The sequence below is a fragment of the Zymoseptoria tritici genome, chromosome 7 (genome assembly GCF_000219625.1).
Source record: "Zymoseptoria tritici IPO323 chromosome 7, whole genome shotgun sequence".
NCBI lineage: Eukaryota > Fungi > Ascomycota > Dothideomycetes > Mycosphaerellales > Mycosphaerellaceae > Zymoseptoria > Zymoseptoria tritici.
In genome coordinates this window covers 1,604,557-1,628,611 of record NC_018212.1, presented here as the reverse complement: position 1 = coordinate 1,628,611, position 24,055 = coordinate 1,604,557, and the positions used below count along the sequence as shown (strand labels likewise).

The 24,055-nt window shown below is 54.2% G+C and overlaps 9 protein-coding genes across 9 annotated transcripts; 3 read left to right on the top strand and 6 right to left on the bottom strand.

Moving 5' to 3' along the window:
• Window positions 1–867: 867 nt before the first annotated feature.
• MYCGRDRAFT_110262 (uncharacterized protein) lies at window positions 868–2,763 on the bottom strand (the record flags this gene model as incomplete). Its single annotated transcript, XM_003850732.1, has 5 exons — window positions 868–1,564; window positions 2,038–2,137; window positions 2,188–2,489; window positions 2,545–2,580; window positions 2,630–2,763. 5 exons carry the CDS (start codon window positions 2,761–2,763, stop codon window positions 868–870), a joined length of 1,269 nt encoding a protein of 422 aa, XP_003850780.1.
• Window positions 2,764–3,781: 1,018 nt separating this feature from the next.
• On the top strand, window positions 3,782–4,786 carry MYCGRDRAFT_74217 (uncharacterized protein; the record flags this gene model as incomplete). Its single annotated transcript, XM_003851019.1, has 3 exons — window positions 3,782–4,078; window positions 4,133–4,539; window positions 4,591–4,786. The coding sequence occupies 3 exons, from the start codon at window positions 3,839–3,841 to the stop codon at window positions 4,784–4,786; spliced, it is 843 nt and encodes a 280-aa protein (XP_003851067.1).
• Window positions 4,787–4,859: 73 nt separating this feature from the next.
• On the bottom strand, window positions 4,860–7,754 carry MYCGRDRAFT_45396 (uncharacterized protein; the record flags this gene model as incomplete). The annotated part of the gene is made up of 2 exons (XM_003850731.1): window positions 4,860–5,018; window positions 5,151–7,754. 2 exons carry the CDS (start codon window positions 7,752–7,754, stop codon window positions 4,860–4,862), a joined length of 2,763 nt encoding a protein of 920 aa, XP_003850779.1.
• Window positions 7,755–9,830: 2,076 nt separating this feature from the next.
• Window positions 9,831–13,416, top strand: MYCGRDRAFT_74214 (uncharacterized protein; the record flags this gene model as incomplete). The annotated part of the gene is made up of 1 exon (XM_003851020.1): window positions 9,831–13,416. One exon carries the CDS (start codon window positions 9,831–9,833, stop codon window positions 13,380–13,382), a length of 3,552 nt encoding a protein of 1,183 aa, XP_003851068.1.
• Window positions 13,417–13,694: 278 nt separating this feature from the next.
• Window positions 13,695–13,949, bottom strand: MYCGRDRAFT_45465 (uncharacterized protein; the record flags this gene model as incomplete). The annotated part of the gene is made up of 1 exon (XM_003850730.1): window positions 13,695–13,949. One exon carries the CDS (start codon window positions 13,947–13,949, stop codon window positions 13,695–13,697), a length of 255 nt encoding a protein of 84 aa, XP_003850778.1.
• Window positions 13,950–15,154: 1,205 nt separating this feature from the next.
• MYCGRDRAFT_74210 (CAAX prenyl protease 1) lies at window positions 15,155–17,135 on the bottom strand (the record flags this gene model as incomplete). Its single annotated transcript, XM_003850729.1, has 3 exons — window positions 15,155–15,802; window positions 15,852–15,934; window positions 15,989–17,135. 3 exons carry the CDS (start codon window positions 17,133–17,135, stop codon window positions 15,659–15,661), a joined length of 1,374 nt encoding a protein of 457 aa, XP_003850777.1.
• Window positions 17,136–17,819: 684 nt separating this feature from the next.
• On the bottom strand, window positions 17,820–19,078 carry MYCGRDRAFT_74207 (uncharacterized protein; the record flags this gene model as incomplete). Its single annotated transcript, XM_003850728.1, has 1 exon — window positions 17,820–19,078. One exon carries the CDS (start codon window positions 18,951–18,953, stop codon window positions 17,820–17,822), a length of 1,134 nt encoding a protein of 377 aa, XP_003850776.1.
• A 1,186-nt stretch (window positions 19,079–20,264) lies between these two features.
• MYCGRDRAFT_24521 (uncharacterized protein) lies at window positions 20,265–21,281 on the top strand (the record flags this gene model as incomplete). Its single annotated transcript, XM_003851021.1, has 1 exon — window positions 20,265–21,281. A coding segment is annotated over one exon (1,017 nt), but the record flags the coding sequence as incomplete, so codon positions are not given.
• A 138-nt stretch (window positions 21,282–21,419) lies between these two features.
• On the bottom strand, window positions 21,420–22,846 carry MYCGRDRAFT_74201 (uncharacterized protein; the record flags this gene model as incomplete). Its single annotated transcript, XM_003850727.1, has 2 exons — window positions 21,420–22,563; window positions 22,617–22,846. 2 exons carry the CDS (start codon window positions 22,844–22,846, stop codon window positions 21,420–21,422), a joined length of 1,374 nt encoding a protein of 457 aa, XP_003850775.1.
• Window positions 22,847–24,055: the final 1,209 nt, after the last annotated feature.

The following is a 24,055-nucleotide window of genomic DNA, read 5'->3' as shown; positions in this document are numbered from 1 at the left end:
GTCTTCCTTCATCGTCGTCGCAGCATTTCCACCCACTCGGACACGCGCTTCCTCCCGATTCGCAACGCTCTAAAAACAGTGTTAGCGCAGCTCGTAGCGAAACCCGCTTTGGGGAGACAACGTACTCTGGCACTTGTTGCCAAAGCATTGATTCGGGTCACAGCAGATGCCGCCGCCGTAACAGGGTGCTGTTCGAGGCGGTAAGTATTCGACTTGGCAGGTCAGAGCGTTAGAGGCGTAGTATGCGTACAATTTTCTCCCTTGATACACAATGACACGATATGTCCGCTTTCACCGAGAGCGGCCGAGGCCATAATAAGCAAGGTGTATGTGAGGACCTTCATTTTTTCGATTGTAAGGTCGGGAGTGTTGGAGTGTCGGGAGTGTCGGGAGTGTTGGGAGTGTCGGGAGTCGACGAGTATTATGATGGCTCGAGCCGTCCGATTTCAGCACCGCAATGTGGCTGAGTTGCTGGGGCAGTGCTGTGTCTGTTGACGAGGCCCGTTCGTGTTCGGAAGAGTCGGAACAAGGATGGTGACCATGCAACTTCTCAGAAACTTCGCGCATACCGGCTCGTAAAGGCCAGGCTGTCAGCCCAGGCACCCTCGCGAGCGCAAGGTCAGGGACGTGGAAGTCAAAGGCCGACGGCCAGACGGCTTTCACTTTCGCTCCGAGCGTGAAAGTCGGGCTCATTCTGGAGTCGGATAAGCCTGGAGGATGCCGGGAATGGCAATTGACGGCGACTGATAGTGAGAAGTCATCCGGGAGGGAGGGGAGCTCCTTCGCAATCAAAAGTCGTTCAAAGCTGATCTTCATGCATGGTTCACCACCCTCGACACCTCCCTCCGCGAACTCTCGTATCCATTTTCAGCGCAGGCCAGCCATGTCCATCATCGTGCTGAATTGTGGTCCCGCCGAGCGACATTCGAGACCGACCATCGTCGCGAGCATTTCATCTCCCTTCCTCCCGCCCGGCGCGGTGCCATAGACTCTCTCTCCCAACATACGGACCTTCATAGGCATCTGCGTATCTTTCCAGGTCTCTTGAATATCCGACTTTTCCTGCGCGCCCGCGAGGGAGAAGCCACCCTCATCCTTCGAGAAGCGAATGCATTGCTCCAGCTTCGCGTCGGTCCACCAAGGCGGAAGAAAGCCCTCGACTGCCTGAGCTTTGCGGATGAATTGGCGGAATGCGGGAATTGACGTGGATGAGCCATCGTAGATTGTTCCCGGCATCGTGTCGCCATGAAAGGAGTACATGTCTTCCTGGCGCATGCGAAGCGTGTCGATGAGGATCTTGAATGTCTCCTCCTCGGAGCGGTCGTGGAGGAAATTGTTGTGGTAGATGGCGGTGAACGGTTTAGAGTCGGACCGCTGTGGCACTTCCGCGCCAGTGGAGGGCCCTTCATCTCCTCCACTGCCGGCGAGCTTTGCGCAGATTTTCTTATGAACCTTCCAGTGCGCGGTCTGACAGGCTCGATCGCAATACGAAGTGCTTTTGCACTTTGCACACCGCTTCAGCGAGCTGGCCGGTTTGTCGCACTGGCTGCATTTCGGTGAAGAGCTGGTATTGGATGGAGTTGCAGTTGCAAAGCCGGCGGAAGACATCGTGAGGGGACGAGGGGAAGTCGGGCTGGGTATCGTCGGTCAGGACATCCGGATGTCCAAAATCATGTCGATGGATAAGGTAAAGCAGAGTAAGGTAGGTAGACGCAGCGAGGACGGGGGAGCGGGGCACAAACATCAACAACGATCAGGGCTCCTGAAGCGTTTGTGACCTGTCACGTTTGTTGTTGTCCGAGCTGACAGGGTCGACGAAACAGTGGTCAAATGCTTGTTGCGGTTGATGACCATCGCAGTCTCTCGCAACGACAATCTGATATACACGCGCATATCAGAAGATGCGAGGTGCTAAGCATGCAGGTTCTCGCTTCCACCCTCCCGTTCTCCCAGCATACCGATGCCTGGACTCACGACTCTCTGCAATATGTGCCCGGAACGCAAAAGTGATCATCGACCGGCTTCTCCTAAAGATACACGGGCTTCAGGTAGACATCCGCGCAGCTGGCTGGGGCTGGCGTAGTGTAGTACTTGATGCGGAAGAACAGCTGAGGGTATCCGTGCCACCAGTCGCAGACTATCTGTCGGTCAGCGGCGCTCATTTTGCTCAGGGAAACCGACACCCACCGATCCAGCCTCCAAATTCATCGTTGAACGTGCCCGGCGCGTTGAGGGCGGTCGTCCATTGCAGGCCAGTCTCGTTGATGAAGAAACCCGAAACGCTCGGCTGCGTTCCGCTCACGCCCGCATTGACCCTCACTGGCTGCCACGCGGCGTAAAAATTGGTGTTCTCGGCCATCGAAAGACCCCACGGAAAGTCATTGCCGAAATCGAAGAGGGCATTGTAGAACTGCTGTCCATTGGCCGTGAGGTTGGTGGGGCCCAGGTATCCGATGCGAGAGGAGGGGCCTTCAACGTCGGAGAAGACGCTGGTGAAAGGGTCAGTGGGGGACCGATTCGATGTGGCAAAGAGGCAAGACTCACACATCGCTCAGGCCGGCACCGGTGTGGTAAGAGGAGCTTCCACGTGTCAGTGGGGTCACGTCCAAAGGACCAGAAGAGCGCTCACATCCAGAGATTGTCATACTGGCTCTTGCCATATCCGACCGACTTCAGCTCTGTCTTGAGGTGATACGCCTGAGTAGTGTTGAGCGCCGCGGTGACGATCGAGGCGATCGCGAGGAGCAACAGAATGGCTTTCATTGCTGCGGTTGTGGGTTGGTGGTGAGATTTGCGGCGCTTGTTGTTGTCGTTGGTTGAGAGAGGTGTGATGTCCAAGAGTCGCCGATTTCGAAGCAAGGAGAATGCGCATCGCCTTTATGCAGTCGCACCCTTGCCAGTCTGCACTCGCTGCTGCCGACAATGCGTGTGCGCACGAAGAAACAAGGTAGGGACAGACGTCACTTGTCGAGCAGGATCCCGTCCTGCGTGCGACCCGGTTACAAATTGGAGAAACATCGATCGTGCGCGACCGCGCGATTCACCACTTCCTGCTGTACTGAGCGTGCTTTCGTGTCGCACATTCGGGGCCTTGGCCATGGGGACGTCCTTTGCGCCGAGTGTGAAACGGCCATGCTCTGTCGATCCGACAGACTTGACTTCGCTTGTGCGATGCGCCACGATCGAAGACATGGTTCAGACCACGTCTGGAACCTCTACACTTCCGCTGTGTGCGCGTGGCAACGACCGAGAATTGGGTGAACATGGTGTTCACTACAGGAGTCCTGCCTCGCCGTCGTCGAGTACACCGTGCAACCTTGTAGGCGCTTGAGACAGCCACTTCGGACTAGGGCCAGCGCGACTAGCATATAAGGTATGTACGAAATGGCTCGCAACAGCAGTGCGTCCCATCCTTTAGCTTTCCAGCCATCCTTCAGACATTGAAAAGACGACCTTTATCAAGGACGACTGTGCGATTGCTCCTGCATTTGCCTATTCAGTCCGCTAGCGGAGTATCATAGCTCCAGCGGTCCGGTGCGGCGCCGTTGGGTTGGTGCTGTGTGATCGGCATACTGCAGCTTGATCTGCCAATCGAACACCGCCAATTGTTGACCACTGCACATCAAGGTGAGACTACTGCTCGAGTTGTCTCGAACGACGTCCACCGTCGTCCAACGAACCACCGCGTTGTGCTTCCGGTGCTCCGCATCGCAGATGGTTAAGAGGTTGGCCTGCACGCCTCTCCTCAAAAGGTCCTCGATCCCTCTCTGGTTGGGTCTGCATATTTTCTCATCACAATTTCGATCAGTAGGCAGTCATTTCGAGAACCTCTGTCGTGATGGGCATTATCGGTAACGTGGGCAATGGCTTGGTCAAGCTCTCCGTCATGGCGTGGGACAATGTTCTCGCTGTGGCGAACCTGGTGACTCCTAAGCTCAAAGAAGGACATGTCGTGCCGAAAGGTGTTCCCGGGCATAATGGAAAATGGCCGGAGTACATCGCACCGAAAGACGGCGACTCGAGGTCTGCTTGTCCGATGATCAACGCCATGGCAAACCATGGCATACTACCGAGAGATGTAAGATATCAGCGTTTCGTCGATGAGCTCCAAGCTGACGTGGTCAATACGCAGGGCAAGAACATCACCTTCAAAGAGCTCAACAAGACCGTGCGACAAACCTTCAACTTCGCCGACTCGTTCTGCTTCTTTGTCCCAAAATTTGCTGCCGACTTCTTGAACAAGTCTTACTCGAAGGACACCTTCGATCTTGCCGAGCTGAGCCTTCATGCCCCAAATGCCATCGAACACGATGCCAGCCTCACCAGGCACGATGCGGCGTTGCAGCCAGATCAATCGAAACCGGACCTTCAGCTGGTGGACGAGCTGTTGAAGGAGGCGACGCAGAAGACCACAACGGGTGCACCTCAGATGACGAAAACCGATCTGTCGAGAGCCCTTTCCAAGAGAAGAGCAGAAGCCAGGAGCACAAACAAAGACTACACAGAATCCAAGTTCCACAACCTGTTCGGGAGTGCCAAGTATGTTGAAGATCTCCTGGGGATGGGCCAATTTGCTGATGATTTCCGCAGCTCCGCAACCATGTTGACAATCTATGGCGGCCTTGTCGATGATCTCCGCCCAATGTTGACCGAAGAACGCTTCACAGAAGGCTGGGAGCCGCGAATCCACGACCGCTTTGGACTGACAATGGCCAAGTTCAACTTCACTGTGCTGCCGGTGGAGCACAAAATCGACGTGAAGCCATATGCGAAGCAAGAGAACTAGGCATGTCACTGATGGCGCATGGTCTCGAATCCTGCTTGAGATGATGCGCAAGCTTTTTATCATTCATGCTTCGTTACATCGTAACACATCCCACGCCATACATCGCCCTCTCTACATCTCCTTTGACCAGATACCAATCCGCCCTTCTCTCCGCGAATTCGTAGACCTCCTCCGTCGTGATGATTCCATGATACCGCTGCGAGTCCGCGATGATCGTTGCAAGCTCCTTGGCCTGTAGACTTGTGGGGGTCGCTTTGCCTGACAGCCAGCTTTCCCTCTTTGCCGGCACCGCTCTAAGCGCCGCCACACTGTTCCGATTAGCTGCCGTCTTCCCAAAGTATGCCGTCGGAGGATCGATGTAGACGAGATAGATCTGCGACAGCTCCCGCAACGCTTCAAAGTATGGCGTGAGTTGTTTCTGGCGGAGGGTGCCGACGAAAGCGCTGTAGTGGTTGATGTCCGAAATGAGCCGAATTGCGCCGTCTACTGAAATACGTTGTCGTTTGAAATGCTTACACAGCACTGCGAAGAGCCGGAGCCCAACTTCCTGGTTGAAGACGTCGAGCATGTTCTTGTCCGTACTGCCGACAAGCATGCCGGAGTGGCCGCTGACGACATCGACAACCTGTTTGGCGGTTGTGCTCGGACCGACATCTGATATCTGCGAGGCTGGGCTGAAATCGGTTGGCGTCTGATTGGTCGCACAAATGTACTCCACCTCATCCATCAGGACGTCGATGCCTTTGTTCAGCCCGGCGGCCACGCGTTCGTCGAGCATTTGCTCAAACTTCTTCTTCTCTTTCACTGCCGGGTCGAGGAAGTCGTCGCGGTCGACCAGTCTTGGGGCCACCAACTCCTGCGAGTAGAAGACGTCGACCATTTGTTGAATCAGATCACCGACATTTACCAGTTCGAGGAATGTAACCAGTGGCTCCACACCAGCATGCGCATTCGTGTCCAGGGTTTCGCGCGTTTTCGCCGTCTCCTTGAATTTGACCTCCCGCGGATTGTACGTCCCAAGATGTGTGACTGCTTTGTCGAAGCCATTTTTGATATGGCGGGACCCCAAAATCTCCAGCATCTTCACGAATATATTCCGACACTGTCGTTGTGCTTCTTGTCCTTCGTCTCCTCCCATTTGTGCCATCAATGCTGCTCGTTCGATGGATGCCTTTGCGAGATGCGTCAGGTTCAATGCGACTTCGATACTAAATAATGACTTGATACCCTCCAGTTTGGAGTTCATGATGGCCGCCTTAGCTGCTAGCTCCGTCGTGGGAGCTTCTTGTTGAGGCGTCGTGGTACGTATCGGCGGCGTCCTGGGTCGACCGTCCAGATCGTCCAAATTCTGCCGACCGGTGACGGCCACGGGTTTCGCGGTGCCGAAGGGTGACGATATCGGGAAGGCATTAACCGGCATCATTACCACCTTTCTGAACGACGAAAGGAAGTCCCTCTTCGCCGCCTGACGATTGATGTTGGACATGAAGAATGATTCTGTCGACGCCTCCTGCTCTGACAGCTCCTTCTCCCACTGATTGACATCCGCCTCAGCCTTGCTCCGGAAGACTTCGAACTCTTCCGCGAGGTACAGATCGATGTGCTTGTCAAAACAACGGACCAGAACTTGCTTCGAGCGGTCGGCAAAATCAGGCGGAGATGCTTTCGTCGATCTGAGAGACGCCATCAGCCGCAAAGCCTGCCCAAACGTTCCGGCCACCGCCTTGACGTAGGTTCCGTTGCCCTTCGCATGCGCTTTGTCGAAGAGCACTGTTAAATACTCCGCAATCACATCCTCGCATACACGCGCCCAGAAAGCGGTCAACACATCCACGCTGTGTGGGAATACTCTGTCGATTACATCTGCCTGTTCCAACATAACCGAAGCTATTCGTTCAAAAAATCTCTGTGACGGGTTGAGGTCGACATGTCCTGAGGCTACGTCCTCCAGACAATCCAGCGGGTTGCCGGCCCGGCTAGTCTTGGTCATGATGGAATGGTTTGAGATGAAAGAATCCACTGCCGCAGCACCTCCATTCAGGGAGACCATGACATGAGCATATCGGCGCATTCGGCCATCCACATCACTCGCCGCGTACCCTTGTGCGAATTCTTGCAACACCGCATCCTCAAACACACCAATCATAGTGTCAAGCCGCTGTTCTCGTTCTGCTCTACCGTGTGAGAGATCACATTGAGCAAATCGCTTGAGATTGGCCAGAATCTGGGCCTGCTGTTCGGGATCGCGGTACGTTCGGTAGATGAGCGCATCGGAATGGCCTGTCGATTGCGCGAGATCGAAGTATATTGGACCCAATGCGCCGTAGATCTTTCCAAATTCGTGTCTGGCATGACCTCGGATTGATTTCACTCGTTTGAAGATCGACAGCGCTGTGGGCGCATCAGGCGGAGCGGAAGATATGGCCGCCTCACTGAATCCTTCCGACAATCTGCGCTTGCTCTTCTGCTCTTCTAAACTGGCATCGAATAGCATCGTGCTCGCCGAATGTTGTCTTCCGATCCCAGTGAACCCATTCACGCTCCCTGGATGTGCGACGGTCCTGTCTGCCTCATGCGTCTGTTTAGTCCGCTGTGTTTGCGTCTTTCGTTTCACAGCCTCCTCCATTCGCTGTCGGGCTTCTGCCTCGTTCCACGCCCTCATCGCATTCAGCTTCTGGATCCATCTCGTATCGTCGTAAACCATCTCCTGCAGTCTCCGGGACACTCTGGCGAATCTCAGCAGATCCGAGACTGGAAGGTAGTCCAAGATCGTCGCAATCAACTCGGCAGGCAACAGCGGCTTCGAACCAGCCAGCTGCGTAGCTCGCAGCGACGCGAGCACATTCTCACTGCTTCTTCCATTGATCTGAGCCTTTTTGAGTGCATCCAAGTGAGAGGGGTTGCGGGAATGGCGCTTCTGGTCCTTGAGCTGCTGCGTGGTGAAATTTGGTGTGGTCCGTCCACTCATGATGATGAATGTCGAAGCACGACACCTCACCGCATGCCGATGGTGTTCAGGACACAATCACATGCTTGGGATGTGACTCCAGAGAGTTTGAAAGCGAACGTGTGGCTGCAGCACCAGAATTACACGTGGCTGAGCTGAGGACCTCGCTTCACCGCAAAAGCAGTGACGTCGGCCCTGTTGCTGTCAAGATTCGAAACTGGCGGTATGCTTGCACTGAACAACAACAACACCCCGGCCTATACGACTTCAATCTTTTCCTTCGATGCAATTTGCCCGCTTCTGATGTTCCGATTCCACATTACGCCATGATGCAGACGCGATCCGATCCTCCTTCCCTGGTCCAGATGTCGTGCCCGAACGAGTCCGATCTGTGACGAGGCGTACTAGACCAGTCTGATCGCAGGTTTCGCTGCCCAACCAAAAGTGCCCACCTTAGCAGAAGCAGAGCAAGGTAGACCATGTATGTACAAGTGCCGTCGGCAGGCGCGTCTCCGTCACGAGGGACCCAGCCACGCACTCTCATCTTCTTCGCGACAATGCACCCGCTGGTAGGTTGTCTCACCGCTCTCTTTTCCTTCTTTACAGCGAGTTTCCCGAGTGAGCACATCTTCTCCAACATCTCAATCGCGACCATGTGTTTCATCAAGGTGAAGGAGGAGGAGGAATACTACCGGGTGCCATCACGAAAAGTCAGGGTGGAAAGAAGAAGCAGATACTCATTGTCACCACCGCCCAGTCGGCCACTACCACCACCCATGATCACAACCTACACCCGGAAGCTACTTCCAATGCCAACTCAAGCGCCAACGGTTGTCCTTCCACCTCCGGAGCCAACTGTCGCGCCGAGCAAAGCGTCAACGAAAGCTCCCTCGGCAGCTCCCTCCGCGGCACCAAGCAAGGCAAGTAAACCAAAGGGCCGAAGGGTCTCTCGGACTATGCGCGCGGGTCTCAGCCGCCTGCCCTTATGCCATTCGTATCCGAACCACTGCTGACCCTTCACCCTTATGTTTTAGGCACCGAGCAAGGCACCAACAGCCGCCCCTGGTAAGGCTCCATCAGCAGCACCCAGTAAAGCTCCTACAGCGGTAAGAAGACCAAAGGACAGAAGGCCTGCAGCTACCCGGGATATCTCTCGGGCTATGCTAGCGGGTCTCAGGCTGCTCGCATACTATTCGACTCCGAACCACTGCTGACCCTCTCGTCCTTCTGTTTTAGGCACCGAGCAAGGCACCAACAGCGGCTCCTAGCAAGGCGCCATCAGCAGCGCCCAGTAAAGCTCCAAGCAAGGGTAAGTCTCTAAAGGGTGTAAGGCTTGCGGCCTCTGAGACTGTCTTGGCCCGTTGCAGGTCTAAGTCTGTATCGCTGTGTTGTCCGAACATCGCTGACCCTTATACTTTTTGATGTTTAGCACCAAGCAAGGCACCTTCTCGATCGTCGCATTACGTCGAGGTCAACCACGAATCCGATACTGAGTCCTCCGACAGCTCCAGCGATGAGACCGACGTGCGATCCCGCACTACTCACAAGACTCAAAAATCTTCCTACACGCGGAAGTCTTCCCATTCGCGATCGAACGCACCTTTGTCGGAGTTCTCCCTGCACGAGAAGGAAAGAGAGATTCGGAGGGTGCGTGGGTACTCACGACCGAGCCATGAATTCGAGACATATCGGTATATCGAGGCTCCAGACCCGCCGAAGAGCCGGAGATGAGTGGATGGCTTAGACGTGTAATGGAAGCTAATGATGCAGGTCTGCGGTCTGTTTGGAATATGTATATACTGCTTTTAAGATTAGCCAGCGTTTCAGCGATTGTCTTGTAAATCACTTATGGGTCATCCGTCATTGTGAGAGGTTTTTGTCCAAGAACATTAGTTCTAAGGTTCCTCGACTTCCAATCCGCGTGGCGCACATCTGAGAAAAACGGGCTCAGAAATGCGCCACAACTGTCCCTGCCTTATATTTGAAACTTGATCTACAATTTAGATGACAACTCATATTGCACACAAGGCTGACGTCAACGAATGGCTTTTGGTATGTCCAGCAGTGTGCAATATTCAAGAGATGTGAGACGCCATTATGCCCATCCGCGTGTTCCTCAAGGACGCTCCGCAACGCTCGATCGCCTTGGCCACGGACTCGCATGTCCTCATCTTCCGACATAGTCCGTCAATCGCCAGCGCCAGACAAGGCTCTTCCACGTCTATCAGTGAAGGCGAAGTTCCACGATGCATTGTCGAATTCGCTCCGTGGGAGGGCCAGGACATGACTGGATACCGCACATTGACCTCTCTCAACATCCAAGGAACACTGGGCCTGGTTACCCTGAACGGCGATGTTTTCCTCTGCGTGGTGAACGGAAGCACGAAAGTCGCTACGGTACGACCAGGAGAGACCGTTCAGCGCATTTTGTCGGTGGAATTTCACTGCCTGAGCAGACCGGATTTTGATCATTTACTCCACGACCAGGTCAACCCATTCCCTACGGACAGCCTCGATGCTGACGGCTACGATCATGGTGGCCATCGAGAGCCTTTATTGGAGCATCCTTGCATGGCGTTGAAGAAGCTGCTCAGTGGCGGCAGCTTCTATTACAGTGCGGACTTTGACCTCACCAAACGAGTGCAGGATCGACCCATGAGTAGCAGCACAGTCGCCATCGACAGTCTGGACGGAGGGTTTTTGTGGAACGCTTACATGATACAGCCACTGGTGGACTTCCGCTCAAGGCTATCTGAGAACGAAAAAAGCGCACTGGACAAGTCTGCCATTTTGACGTCTGCCATCCGAGGATTTGCTGGGACTGTCGCAATCCCGGCTTCCTCCTCTCCCGCGAGGGTGGTCCGCACAGGACTGCCTTCGAGTATGACTCTGATCTCGCGTCTGTCTTGTCGAAGAGCGGGGACACGATTCAATGCGAGAGGCATTGACGACGACGGGAATGTCGCGAACTTTTCCGAGACTGAGACCATTTTCTCAACCGACAGTCTTTGCTTCTCGTACGTGCAGTGTCGTGGAAGTGTGCCATTATTCTGGGAGCAGGCTTCTGGATTACCTGGCCAGCAAAAGATTCAAATCACGAGATCTGCTGAAGCAACGCAACATGCTTTTGACAAGCATTTTCAAGCGCTGTCCGTCAGGTACGGAGATGTCGTGGTTGTAAACCTTCTCAGTGATGAAAAACCACAGGAGCAGCAACTCACACGGCAATATCTACAACACGTTGATGCCACAAGCCTCAATCATACGTCGCAGGCTGCAGGAGAACCAGATCACACACATGTCACAGCTGTAAACTATGACTTCCACGCCGAGACCAGGGGTCCGAATGGGTATGAAGCAGCCAGCGGTATCCGACGATGGATTGAGAAGTCTGCCATTGCTTTCGAGTATTTCCTCTCCGAAGACATCGCAGAGGTCGTTACGAAAGATGGACGGCAGCACTCCATACTCGGGCAAAATGACAGAGTCAAGCAGAATGGTGTATTTCGAACGAACTGCCTCGACTGTCTGGACCGAACAAACCTCGTTCAGACCATCATCTCGCAGATTGCATTTGAGATATTTCTCCGACAGATGCAGGAAAACAGGCCTACATCTGATTTCTGGGCTAGACACGGCATGCTTTGGGCTGACAATGGCGATGCCTTGTCGAAGATCTACGCGGGCACCGGAGCTCTGAAGTCGTCTTTCACCAGGTCTGGGAAGATGTCTTTTGCGGGCGCATTAGCAGACTTCCGCAAGTCCGCCCAGCGGTTTTACATCAATAACGTCGAAGACAAAGGAAGACAGAACACTATTGACATGCTCCTCGGCCGGCTGATGGGACAAACGCGTGTTCACCTTTACGATCCGATCAACGACTTTGTTACCGCAGAGCTCGCCAAAAGATCTCCCGAATACACGCGCGCCGAGAAGATCAGCATTTGGGTCGGCACCTTCAATTTGAACGGCAAAACATCCGGCATCAACGACGACCTCTCCCCGTGGCTGTGCCCTCGCGTCGAGGATGAATTCAGAGTGCCAGAGATCGTGGCAGTGGCATTCCAAGAGATCGTCGACTTGGATGTTCAACAAATCATGTCGACGGATCCCAATCGGCGACGTGCTTGGGAAAACTCTGTGCGAAAGTGTCTGAATGCTCACGCTCAGAAACATCGTGGTGAAGACTATGTCATGCTGAGAGGTGGTCAGCTTGTCGGAGCATCCTTATCGGTGTTCGTCAGAGCCAGTGTCCTACCTCTGATCAAAAACGTCGAAGGTGCGGTCAAGAAGACGGGCTTGAGCGGTATGGCTGGGAACAAAGGAGCAGTCGCGATTCGCTTCGAGTACGCGGACACATCGATCTGTTTGGTGACTGCTCACATGGCTGCGGGCTTTCAAAACTACGATGAGCGTAACCAAGACTATCGCACCATCTCGAACGGTCTCCGCTTCCAAAGAAATCGTTCCATCGAGGATCATGACTCGATTCTTTGGTTCGGCGACTTCAATTACCGCATTGGCATTGAGAATGATCGGGCACGTCAACTCATCAAGAGGCGCGACCTTGGCGAGTTGTACGAGAATGATCAACTCAACATCCAGATGGTGCATGGGAAGTGCTTTCCTCATTACTCCGAGCAGATGCCAACATTTATACCCACCTACAAGTTCAATCTTGGTACCGACGACTATGATACCTCGGACAAAGCTCGAATTCCCGCTTGGTGCGATCGAATCCTTACACGAGGCGACAACCTTCGACAGCTATACTACGACTCCGCTCCTTTGAGATTCTCGGACCATCGCCCGGTGTGGGGTCTTTTCCAATGCACCGTGAATGTTGTCGCCCAAGACAGGAAGGACCAAATTAGCAAAGAGCTCTACAGAAAACGGCGACCAGACGTTGGCCACCACACAGCCAGTCATGGGCCACAAGCCGTGGAAAGTGACGACGAGTCGCTGTATGGGTACGATAGTATAGAACCCGGTCTCCCACCTGCCAGCTCTGATAAGAGAAAATGGTGGCTAGACAATGGCATGCCTGCTCGGTCAACGGTGCAAGCTCCCGATGCGAAGCATGCTTTGAATCCGGCCCGTCCTTCCAACCCGTTCACTCCCACCACGGAGCCAGATTGGATCAAAGTCGAAAAGCCCAACGCACCTCCGTCGCGGAATACCTCGTTATTACAGAAGAAAGATCAGCCATTTGCCCAGCAGCCTGGCACTCTTGCTTCTCCTGTTTCTCTTAGACCGTCCAACATGGAGTCCGCAGGCCCAGTCCATCTCAAGCAGACCCTACGCAAACCAGCTCCTCCGAAGCCGAACAAGCCCGTAGTGCTGCGTTCTCCTAGTCCAGCCTCGTCCGTGGCCTCGACCAGATCTGTCCCTCCAGTCCCGGAGCCAAGACGGTCGACCACAAGCCAATCTGCGAGGAATGTCATTCCGCCGCCGTCATCAAGAGTCAATAGTGGTACCTTGATGGCGGATCAAAGAAGTGTTCCGATGCCTCCGCCTCCAAGAAAATTTGTTCCCAAGGTGGATGAGCAGGTCCCTGCCCTACCGCCCAGAAGGCCTACAGCGCCGCTGATGGATGAGAACAGCGAGGAAGAGAGTTTGAAGGACTGGGTCCCGCTGAAGCCGCAGTAGTAAAGGTAGATGTATGATGAATGAACACTTTATCACTTTCTTGCATCATCATGAAAGTCAACACATCTTGTGCCACCATTGTGATAGTCATTGTTTCTGAAGCCACCAGATGAACGCAAGACAAGACTGCGTCAAGACATGCGAGGTGCGAGAGACCTTTCGTAGCTTTGAACTTTACGTCCTCGATGCAGCAGCTCCCAGGCTTCGTCCCTTTTGATTCAGTTGATCTCTCCTCCTCATAGCCGAGCTCAGTCTGCCTCGAAACGTCCAAATCCACCTATGCCCATTTCCGTAGCATCTCCAATACTCTCCTCAATGACTCAATGTACTCCTCCCCTTCGCTCTCCTCCTCTTCAAAGTCATTCTCCCTGTCCTCGTCCTCAATCTTGAGAGAAATCCGTGCCGCCGTTTCCGTACCACATGCGAAGGATTGAATGTGTCTCGTTTCGCGCCGCGGACTTGCAGGATGGAGAGTCCAGTCTGCGAGGTCGGTTGTACGATGGATGAGGCAACTTCGCTGGCTGGTAGAAGGGACCGTGTTGGAAGAAGCGTGGGTCGTATGGGCATGGAGGAGAGGGCACTGAATGTTCTGGACGATTGTTAAGATACAGTCATTGAGGGGCACTGCGATGCAACGGACCTTTGCTGTACGATCTGCGGTGTCCTTGAGAAAGCACTGAGACCGCTCTTTATGCAGCGCGTTATATGCATCATCTTGCTTCGTATGTGATGGCCGTGTGTGATACTCATCCTCGTTCGAGGAGCTGAAGGAGGAAGTGCGGCGAAGTGCGGGAAAGCCCGAACCACGCCGCAGATCTCACCCGCGAAACCCTGGCCTGAACTTTTGATCGAACTTCGTCGATCACTCTCAATTCTTCAGACCTCGATGTGACATGCGCCGGTGAGGCCAGTCTAGCCACGCGACGGCACGTCTTTACGGATGGCTTTTTCACAGCCCTTCTTTGTGGCTCCGCCCATGCAGATCCACACCGAACAGCAGATCGAAGCAGCTGACGGCGCGCCCGAGCTCTCCGCCTTTCTCGAGAAATCGTTGAAATATCCGTACCTTCACCCGGATGCCTGGATTGCAGTCGACGGAATCCGCCATGGCCCGAAGAGTGGACCTGAGGGCGGATGGGCTCTACATCACCTTCGGAGGATAGAAGCGGGAATGCGGGGAGAGTCTCTTGCGGCAGAGTCAATGGAAGAGCTGGTCGCGAAATTTGGAGAGGATGTTGTGAGGGAGGCCACCGGTGGGAAGGCCGTCACGTATGACCCAGATGCAGTTGAAGGTGCAAAGGCAGGCGACGATACACGTGTGGACGCGATCGTTGGGCGAAGTCTCTCCAAGAAGGAGAAGAGCATGCTCGAGAAACCGGACCGAGAGTTGACCAAGGCAGAGAAGAAAAAGCTGAGACGAGCACAAGAGAAGCTGGACAGGCAAAGGGAGAGGGAGGCGGAGACGGCGCCGAGTTCCTCTAATAAGAAAAGGAAACGAGAGGCGATCGAGGACTGGGCGGACGCCAGTTCGCAGGTAAATGGAGGTGCGGAGGGCAAGGAGTCCGAGGAGGCCATCATCGCCCGTCTGGAAGATCAATGGCAGGACAAGCGAGAATACGAATTGGAGCAAGAGCCCATCGAAGGAGATCACGGAGATCTGGGCGGTGCGCCAGTATCACACCTGGTTGTGGAGCATGACGCGGATGGTGAGGTGATCGTGCCACCGAAGAAGAAGGCCAAGGTTGAGAGTGAGAAGGACAAAGAGGCTCGTCGACTAGCCAAGAAGGCTCGAAGAGCCGAGGAGCGAAAAGCGAAGACGAACCGTGAAGCGCAGCCTGGTGTCGACATCCCCATAATCAAGCGAGAGGACGGAAGGGAGGAAATACCGAAGATGAAGCGGGAAAGTAGCGCATCGACTGAGAAGAAGCTCGGCAAGAAGGACAAGAAGAAGCAGAAGGGCATCAAGAAGGAGGAGGGCACGAGTGCCATTGCGGAGCCTGCACCTCAAGGCGACAGTCACGGATATCTGGACACCAAGCCCGCAGTACAGACAGGTCCTGGTCTGCCAGATCCTGTCCCGTCTGGCCAGCCGCAATCTGAAGGCCACAAGAAGAAGAACAAGATCAAGATCGAACGGTGAGATGGTCAGGCAGAGCTTCCGAGCCCAATTGCCAGCTGACTGTGGACATTGTCACTTGCGCGAATATGGAGATGAATTATGTCTCATGTTCATATACATGCTGTATACCGTGGCGCGAGTCGTACTGATCTCAGCCTCACAATTCCTTACGCGGCTCATCTGCCTTCACGGCGGGCTTCTCGGTCGAGATCTTCTTCTCACTGGTCCAGCCGACGGCCTTGAGACGCTCGGTGAGGATAGGATGCGAGTAGTGGTAGGAGGAGTACATGTGGTCGGCATCCTGGAAGGACGTCAGCTATGGAAGGAGGAGCGCATCGGCACGGACTTACCATTGAGGAAAGGTTCTGGATTTGTAGTTTGATGAGGGAGGCCGCAAGCTCTTTTGCGTAGCCCAGTTTGAGAGAGAAGGCATCTGTAGAGATAACGTCAGTACATTCATCGTTCATCGTAGGAAGACCTCACTTACCAGCTTCGAACTCGAACTTCCTGGTCAACATGTTCATGCCCAGCTTGACCAGGCTGTCGGTTGGGCTGAGCACTTCATTGAAGAGCAAAAAGCCGATCATGATCGGCTGACCCATGCGACCCCCGAAACCAAACGCCTCATATAAAGACTTGTTGTTGATGAACACGCCGAACAGCGCGAACACGTAGAATAAGTGGAAGCTGCTGATACCCAACAACTTGCTTGTGTGTCCCATTTGCCAATGTCCCAGCTCGTGCGCCAGTACGGCCTCCACCTCCGGCGGCGAGCTCTTGTTGATCAAAGTGTCGTACAGGACGATCTTTTTCTTGGTGAATGGCAGACCAGTGAAGTAGGCGTTCGAGTGAGCAGATCGCTTGCTGCCATCAATGACTTGCAATTCGGCAAGAGGGAAGTTGAGCTTCGATGCGAGGGCATTGACACGGTCTTTGAGGTCACCCGGTTCGAGAGGTGTGAGCGTGTTGAACATTGGTACAATCAGGGTCGGGTAGATCGAGATGGCGCCGAGCTGAACAACGAGCATGAAGATCCAGATGTAGAGGAAGAACTTCTCCCCAGTAGACTGGATGATCTTGAGAAAGGCGGCACCGAGCGGGATGCCAAAGGCAAGAGCGAGAGCTTGACCCTTGACGAGGTCGGAGAGGAAGAGTGAGAGTGTCTGCTTGTTGAAACCGAACGACTCCTCCAAGACGAAGTGGTAGTACGTTTCCCATGGAAGGCTGATGAGCTTCTCGGCGAAGCTGTACGCGAAGACAAAGACCAGAGAGTGAGTGATCTCGCCTGAGAAGCGAGCGGGTGCGTATCGGCTGATCCATAGACCCGACAAGGTCCAGAGTCGAGGGTAGGCGTCGTGAGTGATGATGAAGTAGTTCTTGATCAATTGGAAGGCATTGGAGTAGAAGTTGTACTTGGACTTGGCACGCCCGTAGGCTTGGGACTTGTCAAAGGTTTCTTGATCGATTTCCTGCTTGAGTTGCTCGGGCACAGTCGTGCGTTGGAGGACGCGGTGTTGGCGGTACGCAAGGAAAGTCTCAATGGCGTACTGTCCGACGGAGAAGGAGAGGATGAGTGTCTTCCACGGGATGGTGGGTGAGTCGAGAAACGCTCCAGCTCTTCGTATGAGGTCCATTGGGAAATCGGTGCGCCGGTGTTGGTGAACAATGTGGAAGGACTGAAGTGTGGACAGCTTGTTTTGCGAAGATTAACCACGTTTCATTCACATGCGCATGGGTTGTCTGACGTCGGACAAGTCGGAGCTCCTGAATGTGAGTGCCTGAGGCTCGACAAATCTACTCTACGGTGAAATAGAGCGTACAACGCAGCGGAAGATGAAAGTCCGTTGCCTGTCAGTCTCTAAAGGTGTCTTCGACTACGTTGTACTTGCGCCGAAATGCGGTGCTTTGTTCAAAAACGTCCCGTCGAGGTACACAATGACTTTTCAACTGGATGGAAATGCTTCAGTTACATCCATGCTGTGCTGCTATTTACGTCGAATCTCGTGGTACCACGAAAGCGCCTCTCACGCCAACGTAGGCGGCCAGCCGTTAGCTCTGGCACGTCTCGGACCTGCCAGATGGTATTCTCGAGAGATCGGACTAAGAATGATTCGACAATATGCGGCCATGCGTCCGGATTGAGAAGGTCTTGAGTTGATGCCAGGTCTTGAGTTGATGCCAGGTCTTGAGTTGATGCCAGGTCTTGAGTTGATGCCAGGTCGTGAAGGCACGCCCTTCTCACGACATGGATGAACTAAAAGCAGCATGGTCCATCGCGACCTTGCCCGGCCCACGAGGTAGGTAATCCTCGGTCCCCATCACGTTCCACGAACGGCCACACCCACAGCGCCGGTGTCGAATAGCTCCATCAACCCGCTTCCTACACACTCGGCCAGGATCCAGTCGAACTCCAGACCATGGAAATCTCGCCAGCGTTTTGTCCTTCCGGGTAGAACACCCGCCCACTCCCCACGCATTCTCTTTTGTGCGCTGAGGGCATCTCCAGATACGTTCCCATCCCACTTTTCTCGAAGAATGTCTAGCGTGGCTTCCCTATGTCGAGGAGATAGTTGCTTGAGTAGGAAGACGATATGGAGTCTTGCCTCGGTGAGGAGTCTGAGGTAGAGCCCAGTGGAAGGAAGACTGAAGTTCATCATGTCCCTGAATGACTCCATTCGGCGGATGTCCTTCGCAGCAAGCGCGCTACCACCGCCGCCACTGTCGTTGATCGCGCCATGGCCTCCAACTGCTGCCAGAGAGCCAGACGGAGCCGAGAAACCTGCTTTCGAGATGGAGCTTGCACCCGGAACCGTGTTATATACGTTTGTGTCGGATGGTAGGGAGGGAATGGTCAGATATCCCGCTGTCATTAGATCGCGGATTTCCTCGCTAGAGAAGATGGAAACGGCTACAGTGGACGATGTCGGGTTCCTGTCCATCAAGGATATATACCGGTCCCGCAATGATTCGTCCAAGCCTTCGTCTTCTTGCACTCTCCTCTTCCAGTCCTCGCTCAAGACAACCCCTTCACCGACCGCGCTTCCGCCTTTGCCTCTTCCGGGTATCGTCACCTTTCGAATGCTACCTTTCGCAGTCTCCCTTGCCAGCTCTCGCTCGGTCTCCGTTGGCGATCTGCTCAAAGCAAGCAAGTGGACCACACTGACAATCGGAGGCAGTCTTTTGCGGAACCGCAGAACCTCGGATATGCGTTCGCTGTTCATTCCGGCAGCCCGGTCAGGGATGTCCTCGAAGGTGTGCGATTGAATGTACCGTATGAGCGAGACGATATCTTGTTGAACTTTGCGTGGCGCGAGCGATCGGACCAAACCGCTGTCTTCCAAGCGCTCCTCCTTTTCCGTCTTTCGCGCTCCAGGTTTGACGCGCTGGGCCGACGAAAATGGCGACTGCGACGACTTTCGCCGAGCGGTGAGAGGATTGACAGATTTCGGCATTGCTGCGGTCTGGTCGGCTGCTGTTCAGTCCTGTTGTCCTCAGCCTCCGTCGTCCAGTGCCTCTCTCAGTCGTGGCCTGCGGCAGACGGTCATCGCTTTGCTGTACCTGTTCTTATTTGTCAGACGCACGTGTTCATCATGGCGAGAGAGTGAATGTGGAATCTGGCAGGATTCATTGCGATTGTCAACAGCGATGTCCACCAGCCACTTCACAAGCCTGATTCCACCCGCTCTCGCACGTCATTTAGGTCGCGCCACACGTCTCAGCAGAATTCGGGAGCCAAACCGCAAAGTACAACCCAGACGGTACTTACGCTGCCAACCTCCTCATCGTGTCACTCTCAACCCAATCGATCCAGGAATCACAATGCGTTGCCATATCCTTTCGTCGACCCGCCATGTCCTACCCTAACGCATACGCGCCTCCTACACCCCCCCAAAAGTCCCACCCGCCGCAAATCCGCTCCGCTGCAAGCAGCCATGTCGCTGAATCCGGAGCCCGATCCCACGGAGCGGGAAGATCAACATCTACCTCCGAAGTCTTACGCCGAAGCTGCTGAAGAGGCTCTGAATGCTGAGGACAACCCAATCGACGAGGACTCAATCAAAGAATCGCCGCCGCGACATCACATGCGAAACGGAAGTGGGCCACGAGCTTTGGGTGAAATTCTCGAAGAGCCTCCGCCAGGAAGCCCGGCTTTACGGCATCCTAAGGGGAGAATCGAGTCCAAGGAGTACCTGGAGACGTATGCAGAGGCAGTAAAGGACCATCCACCATCTTCTTCCGAAGCATTGCCCAATGGCGACGGTTCCGGTATGCCCATCCGGACGAACGAACTGCCCAGCGAAGGAACGCCGGGCGGTAATCAACGCAACGGGACCGTGACACCCGAGACATTTGACGGAATGGGCATCGATGAGGAGCCACGATCTCCAATCCGCAAAGCGCACAAGCGAGTTTCATCCCGCAACCTGGATGCGAGCGAGACCAAAAAGGCGAGACAATCCAAATCCAAAGATCAGCTTCGAAGTGATCACGAAGAGCAAGAGACAGGCAATGACAGCCACCAAGATCGGCCATTGCAAAGAAAAGGCGAGAATGGCATACCCGAAAAGGAACTGCAGCCCGGCGAACTTGTCTATGAGAATCTGAGGAACAAGAGTGGAGAGAATCTGGCATCTATAAAACCGTTCGAAGGATACAATCTGAGCTTGCAACAGCAGGAAGATAAGCCGAGATCCCAGGAGCTCTCCCGACAGCGCAAGGACAGCGACCTGGTCTCTGGACGGCGAGCAGGAGAAGGGTGGGCTCGAAGCGCTATTCGTTGGGCACCTCTCAATGTGCCCGTTCAGCGACGTCTTCAGACTGTCATGGTGCTCGTGCACACCCTATCCATCGCTGGCGGACTCGCATTGTTCCTCCTGCTCTGCGCCATACCCATCCTCTGGCCGATTGTCATTCCATACATGCTGTATTGCACCTTCTCCCGGGCTTCGATCAATGGCGAACTCAAGCAACGCAGCGAATGGTGTAGGAAGAGTAAGATCTGGTCTCTGTTTGGCTCATATTTTCCCGCTCGTCTTCACCGCAGTCAAGAGTTGGAGCCTACAAGAAAGTACATCTTTGGCTACCATCCTCACGGTATCATCTCTCACGGCGCTTTTGCCGCTTTCGCCACCGAGGCCCTTGGATTCGGCCAGCTATTCCCTGGCATCACCAACACACTTCTCACTCTCGACTCAAATTTCCGCATCCCTCTGTATCGTGAGTACGCTCTGAAAATGGGACTCGCTTCGGTTTCAAGAGAGTCTTGCGAGAACATCCTCTCAAAAGGTGGTCCAAACGGCGAAGGCATGGGCCGGGCGATAACTATCGTCGTGGGTGGCGCGAGAGAATCACTGGACGCTATCCCATACACGCTTCGACTTGTCGTGAAGCGCAGGAAAGGCTTTGTCAAGCTCGCTATTCGACAAGGTGCCGATCTGGTTCCAGTGTTGGCTTTCGGCGAGAACGATATATACGATCAGTTTGACTCGGCAGCTCATCCATGGATCCACAAAGGCCAAATGGCGGTGAAGAAGTTGATGGGGTTCACAGTACCTCTCTTCCACGCCAGAGGCATTTTCAACTATGATGTCGGCATGATGCCATATCGCCGACCGATTAACATCGTCGTCGGCAGACCTATCCGGATCCTTCAGGACAAGAATCCGGACCAAGCATATATTGATGAGATTCACGGCAAATATGTGGATGAGATGCTGCGGATTTGGGAGGAGTGGAAGGACACCTTTGCTCGAAATCGCAAAGGGGAGCTCGAAATAGTGGAGTGATAATGTCGACAATGGTCATGGTATGCTTCAATGGGCTTGGGTGTTGGTCAGGGTATGGGCTTTCTGTTGCGAAAATCACGGCCGTGCAGCTTCTTTCAACCTCGACTCTTGTACTTTTGCAAAACGAGACCTTTATGAAAATGTGATCCTCTTTTGGCTCGTCAGATCGCGCACAACCCGATCGAATTCTTCTCGTTTCCGCTTTCGATCGGCAGCATCAGTTTCAGTTTCTTCGTCTTCATTCTCTTCCTCCTCAGCGATGATGTCCTCGCTAATGCGAGGCCTCCAGCATCGAATCGTGCCATCGCCGTGGCCAGAATACATCTCCACATGGTGCGTGCGCCAGGCAAGTGAGGTCGTTCTGTTTCTGGGGTTCCGACTCGCCAGGCCATTGGTGTTGATCTCACTGCCGGGCAGTCCCCTGACTCTTAGTCTGCTTTGAAGCATTCCAGAGTGCATGTCAAACGCTAGTATCTCCTTGGGATTGGGATAGAAGATGGTCTCCCGCCCAATTTCCGAGGAACCGGGAGGAGCTATCAGCGGTAGTTGTGCTGTTGCACCGCTGTTCTTCAGTCCCGGTCCGAAATTGGCCAAAGTGTTGGCGCCATTCCTCATATCCCATACGCGCATCCTCTCGTCATGGCCGTTGGACACGAGATGATGGCCATCAGCAGTCCAGACGATACCATTTGCAGCACCAACGTGGGACTTTCCACGTTCTCTCCTTCGTGCCCCCGTGCCTTTTCTGTCATAGCCAGCAAGTCCGATGCTATCTTCCAGGTCCAGCACGCCAAGAGAGGACGCACTCCGTCGTATATCCCACAGACGGACGACACCGTCTGTTGCGCTGCTTGCCAGAATATTCTCGTCGCGCGGATGCCACGCGACAGAAAGAACGCTTCCGGAATGGCCAGGCAAGGAATGTGTCGCCGCGCCCGAGCGGAGGTCCACGAGTCTTACAGCGGGGTGTTGTACTGCGCAAGCCACGAGGAGATGTGTGGAGATTAAAGAGGTTGAATGTGAGTAGATTGTGCCGGCGAGATCGAATGTCGCCGAAGCTTGGAGCGTTTCAGAGGAGAATAGCTTGAGTGTCCCATCGTAGCCTGTCGTGAGTAGAGCCAAAGAGTCGAAAGGGTAGAAGGAGAGATGTGTGATTCCAAGACTGGCGGTGGTCGATGTTCTCGCGGAAACCTCCAAAGGCAAATTGGAGCCGGAGTCTGCTGCAGCTTCCAAGTCCCATATGGCGAGGGAGGAATCGGCGCCGCCGGAGATCAGACTGGGCAGGTCGTTAGGACGCCGGAGGAAGACCCAGCTTGTCCATCTGCTTACTATCTCCCCTCGAAGCGGTCAACAGCAATGCTATTGACACCCGCCGCATGTGCTACATCTCGAGCCCGCGGGCCTCCTTCTCGATTCGAGCTTGACCCGGCATTCGGCTGGTCAAGCGCGAATTTGGTATCGGTGCCGTGGAGTGCCTTGAGCAGCCGGTTATTCTGAGCCCTTGCGAGCTCGCCGTGGCGGATGGAGCCGAGTTGGCGATTCAACAGAAAGGCGTTCATCAAAACAACGCCAGTCCATGTGCAATCGTTGAAAGTGCTTCCGGGCGATGGAAAGCATATTGGAGCCTGAGGCGCCCACTTATCTTACTAATCTGGCCTTCAACCGTTTGCGGGCCTAGGGGCGTTTTCAGATACCTCCTAGTACCATCAAGAGATCAAATAAACAAAAGGTCAAATACGTAGAAATGGATTTCGTAGCGCCATGTCGGACGAGAAGCCTTTCATCGGTGGCATACCATTTCCGGGCGCCGACTTTGCGCCAGTGCGAGAGCAACATGACGAGAGAAGACCCATTTCTGCGCCAGATCCTCCCACTGGAAGCTCCACGACTGCGCGACCTGGAAAGCTGAGAGCCATCAGAAGGCGGGACGAGCCATTGCATCTGACTCCATATCGAAATTGGCAAGACATCATCCTGGAAACTACGCCAGGCAAGGAGCCCACACCATTTATACCAAACGCCGAATGGAGGCGAGCGATAAGACAACCAAGCCCTGTTGACGAGAAGCCATACTTGCCCATCAGCAGCGATTCGGAGGACTACAAGCCGGACGCTGATTTGCAACCCCGCGGTCGAAAACGAAAGTCGACAGCCACAAGCGCGAGGTCGAGAGTCACTGGAACCCGGAATGTCACGAAAGTCAAGGACGAGCACCAAAACGTCAAGGTCGAAGATCCACTGATCAAGGAGGAAGCAAACGCCATTGAGCTCGGAGATCAGAGCATCAAAAGTGAAGAAACAGATTCCGAGGAGAAGTACTGGGACAGCACGTCCTTTGATAGTGAAAGCGATAGTGAGCCCGATGGCGTGACGCTTTTCGATATTGTGGCTGGCCGTATCGGGCACCAGGGGTTCATCGAGGAAGACGAGGACGAAGACCCCATTTCTGTAGGTGACTATCTGGTCGCCCGACAGAATGAAGTCGCGCCCGAAGAAGCGACTATGCGACCTTTTGATGCTCATCTTCCTTGCCGCCACGCACTTCCAGACTCGGACCTACTGAAAGCGCTTCACAGGCATGCCGCGGACTTCTACGACAGGGTCCAAGACTCAGAAGACGACTTCCAGAGCATGGACGAGACAGCGTTGCTCGCCATGGGCATCTTGATGGAGGAATCGGCCATAGAGGTTCTTGGCGAGACTGGTCACTTGACATTTCTCCAGCAGTCTTGCCGTGATGGGAGAGGCCGTCAATCCGAAGATCGAAG